General features: G+C 38.7%; 1 protein-coding gene across 1 annotated transcript; it reads left to right on the forward strand.

Moving 5' to 3' along the window:
• Window positions 1-5,747: 5,747 nt before the first annotated feature.
• Window positions 5,748-8,291, forward strand: LOC131642725 (uncharacterized; the record flags this gene model as incomplete). The annotated part of the gene is made up of 5 exons (XM_058912943.1): window positions 5,748-5,840; window positions 6,207-6,552; window positions 6,664-7,304; window positions 7,419-7,796; window positions 7,848-8,291. Coding segments are annotated over exons 1-5 (1,902 nt in total), but the record flags the coding sequence as incomplete, so codon positions are not given.
• Window positions 8,292-8,502: the final 211 nt, after the last annotated feature.

Below are 8,502 nucleotides of genomic sequence, written 5' to 3' on the forward strand. Positions count from 1 at the left end.
CTAGAGTGATCGTGTTGATCAGTAGACTCTAGAAAAGTCTTAGAGGGTATCTAAGCAGTTGTTCCTGGAGTGATCAGTGTGTGATCAGAAGACTCTGGAAGACTTAGTTGCGGACTAAGTGGAAAACCATTGTAATCCGTGCGATTAGTGGATTAAATCCTCAGGTTGAGGTAAATCATCTCTGCGGGGGTGGACTGGAGTAGCTTCGTTAACAGCGAACCAGGATAAAAATAATTGTGCAATTTATTTTTATCGTCCAAGATTTAAAGTCACACTTATTCAATCCCCCCCTTTCTAAGTGTTTTTCTATCCTTCAGATGACCCCATGGTAATAGAGGTGGATTTGGAAATAAGAGAAAATCCAAAAGAGCCAGAAGTTGTGATACCACCGGTTAAACCAGTTGAAGTAAAAAATAAGAAAAAGGCTGAACCGGCGATCAAACTACCTTTCCCTTCCAGAGTGACAAAGAAGGATTCAAAAGAAAAAGACTTTGAGAAATTTACTGAATTGTTCAAAAAGCTAGAGGTGAATTTACCCTTCTTCGAAGCACTTGAGCACATGCCATTGTATAAGAAATTTCTGAAGGAGGTAATGACAAAGAAGAGATCAGTGGAAGGAGAACAAAAGATTGCAACTGAGAAGTGCGGTTTAGTCTCGTCAGTAAGGAAGATCCCAACCAAGAGGAAAGACCCTGGAGCTGTGGCAATACCATGCACTATCAAGAATCGAATGTTCAAAAAGGCACTCATTGATTCTGGTTCCAGTGTAAGTTTAATGCCACTATCTATTTTCAAAAAGCTTGAATTGGGAGAGGTTAAGGAAAGTAAGAAAAAGTTAAGGTTCGCTGATCACACCACCAAGAAATCTTATGGGGTAGCGGAAGATGTACTAGTGGAGGTTGACAAATTTGTATTCCCTGTTGACTTCCACATCATGGACATTCCGGAAGACGAAGAAACACCTATCCTTCTTGGAAGACCCTTTTTGTTGACAGGCCGCTGCAACTTTGACATTGAAAAAGGGACACTAATGCTAAAATCATTTGATGAAGAAGTAACCTTGAAGATGTTGGGAGTTAAGAAACATAGGACAGATGTAAATGATCAAACTTCTGTGGATATGGCGGAAAGTGAAAAAAAAGACAAAAGGCCTGAACAGCTCCAAGAAAAAGTCTCAAGCATAGCCTCTCGGGTGGAAACAACTCAGGGAGCTATCAAAAGTCCGAAGAAGGCTAAGGAAGTCAAGAAGAATGCGGGAAGTGAGTTGAAGAGAAAAGTGGTCCATGCTTATCATCTTCATGAGTTCTTGGGTGGGAAAGTAACAAGCAACAAAGTTTGGAAAAGGAAATACCCTCCATAATAAAGGGTAATGGACCGTCGAGCCATGCGACATTAAACGAAGCGCTTCGTGGGAGGCAACCCACAATTTTAAAAATTTATTTCTCTGTTTGTTTATTTTATTTTCAGGAAATAAAGGAGGGCATCTCTAGTGAAAGCTCGGAAGTGATCATTGGAGTGCAATACCCTCTGTAAGTAACCCTTCCAAGGCTGGTTCTAAAACATTGAGGATAATGTCTAGTTCAAGTGTGGGAGGGGTTCTTTTCATTTGCTTTTAGTTGTTTTCCATTTTTGTTTTTGTTTGTGTGTTATGTTGACATTGTGTTATAGATTGACTTATGGATGCCGAATGAATGATGAATGGTATTTAGTGGATGAAAGGTGCAACCTGAACCTATTCCCCCAAGGCACCCTGGAAGTTGATGCAGCCGAAAGAAAAGTAACTGTTGGACGCGACTTGCTGATACTGGACCAAGAGGATTGTATGGTATACCTGCACCGGAAAAGAGCCATATGACACGAGGAGTGCTTTGGAACCTGTAAGCTTATCCAACATGGTGAGGTTACAAAAAGCCAAACACAACAAATAATCATCATGAGAGTTCATTCAGGTATGACTTTATCATTCTGATTTTGCGTATGTTCTACTGACACAGCATAATATGAGGACACACACTGGGGCATTTGTTTGTTTTACCACCTGAGCCTTTCTAGCCATCCTAAATTATATGTTTATCCGTTGTTACCCCAGTTGAGCCATATCCTTTTGTTTGTTATAACCATATCTGTAACCCGCAGCCAAACACTTCCAACCCTTGCTCGACATAAATGTTGTGGTTTTCAGAGTTGTGCTAAAATCTAAGTTTGGGGTAGTAATCATCAAAGAAGAGGGCAAGTAAAAAAAAATGAAAATAAAATTTTTGAGACATATGAATGTATGTCCCATAAAAAAAGAAAGAAAGAGAAAAACTTGCCCGAATGAAAGACTCAGTTACATTAAGCACTCACGGAAGAATGAGTGAAGCAAAAGAGTCTAAGTCGAATAAATTCCCAGTGTAACAAGTTGAGCACAATTACGAAAAACACAACATGAATGTCGAACCCAAAACCATTTGTTTATCCATTTCATTGTGTATCCCACCGTACCTAAACCCCATTGCAACCCAAAAGACCTCGAAAAGTGTGTGAACTTTGTTAGTGTAGTGAAGGTAGAATTTATTCAAAATTAAGAGTTGATATTGCATACTTTTATTTTGTGAGTGCAAAACACTTTAACCCTGAGAGATTTGGTGAGAAGTGTGAAAAAGCTTGCAGGCAAAAAGGTACTCTAATGTGGAAGTGTGGTAGAAAGTATGGTTCGGCAAGCCAGAGATTCGATTAAAAAGGTAGACGCAAGTCGCGAATAACATCGGCAGTGTTATGGAAAGAAAAATCCAGGGTGACCTCTGTTGAGTCTCTTGCATCACTTGAGGACAAGCAATGAGATAAGTTTGGGGTTGTGATCGGTCACCATTTCTACCTAATTTCTGTCATGTATTCGGTCTAAATTTGTCGATTCGGTAACACTTTGATCAATGTTTTAGTGCTTTTGTTTAAGTATTTCATGTTCCATTGTTTTTATGTTTACTTTACATTTTGTTTTAATTTAAGTTATTTAGATTCTTTTGATGCCGTTTGGTTAGTTGTGTATGAATATCAGGTTTAAACAAGTCATCTTAAGTGTCAAAGCAACTATGAAGGAATGAGAGGCAAGAGAAAGATGAAAATTCAAGGTTCTGGGGTCTAACACGGCCGCCCGTGCTTCCACGCACGGCCCGTGTCAGGAGAATGGCACTCTCCATACAAAATCCAGGGACCACGCACGGCCGCCCGTGCTTCCACGCACGGCCCGTGTCAGGATGGCTGGGAGAAAAAATAAAAAGAAAGAGAAGCACGGCCACCCGTGCGTCCAAGCACGGCCAGTGCTGCTGAGAGCGTGAAACTTCCAATTTTAGGGCTTTTTCATTAAATCTCCACCTTGAGGGCACTTTAGATATTTCATTTGGCTGAGATTTGTACCTAGACTATTTAGTTGAGTTTTAGAGAATGATTTTGGGACTTTTTGCATCATACGATAGAAAATTACAAAAGAGAGAAGATAGCTTCATCAAGAGTTTTGGAGACGGAGGGATTCAAGGGTTTCCGCCATTGAAGATCAAAGTCACCATTATTTTTGAGTAATGTCTACAATCTTTATTATGTCTTTCTTGAATATTATGAGAGGCTAAACCCCCCAATGCTAGGGGGGTGGTCCTGATTTGGTTTTGTAATAACGATGGATTTGTGATTTCGTCAATACATTGGTTTATATTGTTCAGTTAAATTATGCAATGTTCTTCTTGTTTTCTTTATCGGTCAAATAAGGATTAATCTATGGCTAACAAATACAGGACTGTAGTTGTTAGGGTTTGTGCATAATTTGATTATAGTAGATATCACCTAGGACTAGGGATACCCTATAATTACCACATAATCTTGATTATATAAAAGCTTGGTTTCAATTTAGGTCCCTAAGGACTTAGGATTTAGGTTGGAAGACCAAAGGTTTTCTCACTAAGGACTTAGGAGGAAACACCCTAAGGATGTGGTAACTGAATGTTATGAACTTGTTGAAGAGATCTTAATTCTGAAGTGTTGCACGCCAAATCAACCACTCACCCTAGCATCTCATATATTTGATAACAAAAATCAATTTATTTTTCTCATTATTTTTCTTTGCAAGTATTAAATCCCCCAAAACCAAAACATTAGTTTTTGTTCAATTGAATCATATTTTACGAATCTGTATTTCCTACGCAGTCCTTGAGATCGACATTCGGGGAATTTCCCCTATTATTACTACAGAGGAAAAAAAATAGTACACTTGCTATTTTACAGATCAAGAATCAGTGGTGCAACACGGGCGCCCGTGTTGAGTAACACGACCCGTGTTGCTGGGCATGCAAGCAAGAAGCAAATGTGGAGAAACAGTGGTGCAACACGGGCACCTGTGTTGCCTAACACGACCCGTGTTGCTGCTACTGAGTGCATAAGTATTTTTAAAGGGTCCAGAGGACCAACACGGGCACCCGTGTTGCCCAACACGACCCGTGTTGGCTTGTTACGCTGATTTTCATGTTTTTATGATTTTTACTTAAAAAGTGATCCAGAAGGGCGTTTTGGTACTTTCTGACTTAAAAGGAAGGGTTTGCAATATATAGTGAAGGATGGAGAAGAGAAGCGGTATCTTTTTTACAACCAAAGGAATTGAATCTGAAGCAGAGCAACGTATGAGATTATTGGAGAAGAGAGATCATTCATGAGCAAGAGCAATTGAAGATCACAAATTCCCCAATTATCTGTAATGTTTAACTTTGATACTTTTGAATTTCTTTTGAACAATATGAGTAGCTAAACCCCCCAATGCTTGGGGGGTGTCCTGATTTGGTTTGTAATGACTTTGATATTCTGATTTGATCGACTTCATGTTTATGTTATTCAATTCAATTTTATACCGTTTTTAATGCCTTCTTTATCGGACCAATAAAGATTGTTCTACGATTAACAATTTGCCGGCTCGCAATTGTTAAGGTTTGTATTAAATTGAACCATAGTAGATATCACCTAGGACTAGGGATACCCTATGGTCACTAAGAACTCTTGATAGAAAATAAGCTTGGTTTTATCTGTTATCTCTAAGGACTTGGGTTTATAGATGAAAAACCAAAGGTTTGCCCAATAAGGATTTAGGGGCAAGCACTCTAAAGATTTAGTAATTGAATATCATGAACTTGTTGAAAAGATCTCAAATAAGGATTCAGGGTTATTACAGAGAAAATTACACACCTTGCCTTGGCATTTACTCATACTAGTGAAAAAGGCTTAAATTTACTTTCTGCTATTTTTATTTTAAATTTAGAAACAATAACTCAATCAAAAACACCAGTTGACTTTTTATTTAATTGAATCATTATAAAACTTATATTCCAACGCAGTCCTCGAGATCGATACTTGGTTTTAACCTTTTATTACTACTTCGTAAAAATAGTACACTTGCTATTTTTCCGATCAAGTTTTTGGCGCCGTTGTCGGGGACTGCCAAATATAAGTTAAATAATAATTCAATTGAATTTTTGTTGCTCTGCAACCAAAATTTTATTTTTTGTTATTTCAATTGCTCGTACTAATATTCATCTAATCTTTTTATGCGAGGTAAGGCCTCAACTGAACTTCTTTTTGACGCAGAACAAGAAAGATTATTTCGAGCAAGACGCCGAGAAGTTAAACAAAGAGAACTGGAAGCAAAAGAAGAACCGTTGATAGTTTCAGATCCCGAAACAGAGAAGACTAATTCAATCCATTCTGAGCATTCAGATTCTGAACCTGAAACTATGGCCGAAGACCCACCTCCTGTGGAAAGGCTTTTAGGTGATTATGGAAGAGCAAATGCACCTCTTGGCCGGATGACAATTGTTAACCAACCGGTCAATGTTGCCCATTTTCAGCTACACCCGGCAACAATAAGACAACTAGAAAAGAAACCGTTCTCTGGAAGAATCAATGAAGATGCAAATAAGAACTTACAAAGGTTTCTTACTATGACAACGTCATTAAAGATAGAGGGGCATTCTGAAGAAGCCAAGAAATTGGTGATGTTTCCATTTACATTGTCAGACGATGCTGAAGAGTGGTTTTACTCTTTACCAGCTTCTATGTATATCCGCAAAAGATATGTTATAGTCAATTTCAAACAGAAGGAAGGAGAATCACTTGGAGATGCATATAAGAGATTCAAGCGGTTGTTGGTTGCATGTCCTACTCATAACATGGATGCAACCGAACAAATGCAGAATTTTGTGAATGGTCTTAAGATTAAGACTAAACAACTAATTGACACAGCTGCTAGTGGTTCAACGAATTTTAAAACAGCCACTAAGATAAAGAAGATCATTGATGCTATTGCAGCAAACGAACACTTAGAGCTGTATGACCGCAGTGTAAATCAACCAGAAGGTTTAGTTGATTTGAAGTTGACGAATCAAGTTGTTAAGATGGAAGAGCAGATCGCAGCTGAAGTTGAGCGTAGAATAAAACAAATGGCTCTTGAAAAACAAACGGTGGCTCAAGTTCAGCCGGTTCAACCGATTCAAGCAGTGAATTGTGAAATATGTGGAGGACCTCACTTTGCCGTGCATTGTGTGGTAACAGCCCAGCAGGTGGAAAAAATCAACTTTTTGAAACAGAACAACCCTTACTCTAATACTTACAATCCTGGGTGGAAGAATCATCCGAATTTCTACTGGAAAGATCAACAAGGGAACGTTCCAAAACAAGGGGCTGCTCCTTATCAAAGTCTTCAACAACAACAACAGCAATATCGGCCACCACAACAACAACCATATCAACAGCCGTATCAGCAACCTCAACAACAATTCCAGCAACAAGGGCCAAGAAAAGCATATTGGGAGATCGCCATTGAAAAAATGGCTGCTCAAAGCTCCCAATTTCAAGAAGAAACAAGAAGTAATTTTCGGAATACAGGAGCATCAATTAAAAATCTTGAAATTCAGATGAGTCAAATAGCACAACAATTGGCAAGTCCTCAGCAACCTGGTGCTCTACCTAGTGCCACAGTTACGAATCCGAAAGACCATAATAATGTGAGCGCTATAGTAACTAGAAGTGGTAAAGAGAAAGAAGTTGTAGAGGAGATTGCTGAAGAAGGAGAGCCATTGCTGGAAGTGGATGTAGAAATAAAAGAGAATGAAGCACAAGTGGAAGACTTAGGTGTGTTGAAACCAACAACTAAAGGGAAGACTAGTGAACAAAAACCGGAAATTAAATTACCTTTTCCAACAAGAAATAAGAATAAAGGGCAGCACGAGAAAAACTTTCAAAAATTCTTGGAAATGTTTAAGAAACTTGAATTGAACATACCATTCCTGGAGGCATTAGAACAAATGTCTACATATGCCAAGTTCATGAAAGATATCATCTCCAAGAAAAGGACAACCGATTGTGACCCAATTATTCTAACTGAAACTTGTAGTGCTATTTTGCAGGGTATGAAGATTCCGGTGAAGAAGAAAGACCGAGGCTCTGTAACTATTCCTTGTACTATTGGGGATAGATCATTTAAAAAGGCTCTTATTGACTTAGGAGCAAGTGTTAGCTTTATGCCGCTGTCCATCTACAAGAGATTGGGAATTGGTAAAGTTCAAGATACAAGAATGACACTCCAATTTGCAAATCATTCCGTAAAAAGACCTTACGGGATAGTAGAAGATGTGCTCGTAAAAATTGACAAGTTTGTGTTTCCAGTGGATTTTGTAATTTTAGAGAGGCCAGAAGATGAAGAAATTCCGATCATTTTGGGGAGACCATTCTTAGAGACCGGGAGATGTTTGATAGACATAGAAGAAGGCACGATGACCTTGAAGGTGTATGATGAAGAGTTAAAAATTGATGTGCGAAACACCATGAAATACAAGGATGATGTTGCTACTAGTCAACATATTGAGGTGATTGATCAAATTGTTAACAACGAGAATGTTTTGAAGTCACAACAACTACCTTTAGAAAGAGTGTTGAGTTTATCAATTTTCAACGAAACTGAAGAGGTTGACGAAAAAGAGATAGAAGTGTTGAATATGATGGAAGCAAAACCTTTCTTTAAAAGTTCTCGACAAAATCGGTGGGAGGATTTAAGGCAACCATTAGTAGAGGAAAAGAAAGATGAACCAAAGAAGGGGGCTGAATTGAAACAACTACCGGAAAACCTCAAATATGTCTTCCTAGACACGGAAAGCAAATGTTCGGCTATCATAAGTTCACACCTTGAAGTTATCCAAGAGAACAAACTTGTTGAAGTTCTGAAAAAGCACAAAGGGGCCATGGGATGGTCGATTGACGATTTGAAAGGTATTAGTCCTACGGTTTGCATGCACAAAATTCTCATGGAGGATGTGTCGCGGGGAAAAATCGTATCTTTTTCGGGATGAGACACCTGATGCCTTCTTTGGGCTCGAGTGCTCAAAAAATGATTTTTCTTTTGTTTCGACCAAACTTTTTATTGTTTCCAAAGTAGGAAAAGGAAAAAAGTTGCAATAACCTAAAAAGTGGGGGAGAGATTCCGGGTAAGAGGGT

Source organism: Vicia villosa, unplaced genomic scaffold (assembly GCF_029867415.1).
Source record: "Vicia villosa cultivar HV-30 ecotype Madison, WI unplaced genomic scaffold, Vvil1.0 ctg.005694F_1_1, whole genome shotgun sequence".
In the NCBI taxonomy this organism is placed as follows: Eukaryota; Viridiplantae; Streptophyta; class Magnoliopsida; order Fabales; family Fabaceae; genus Vicia; species Vicia villosa.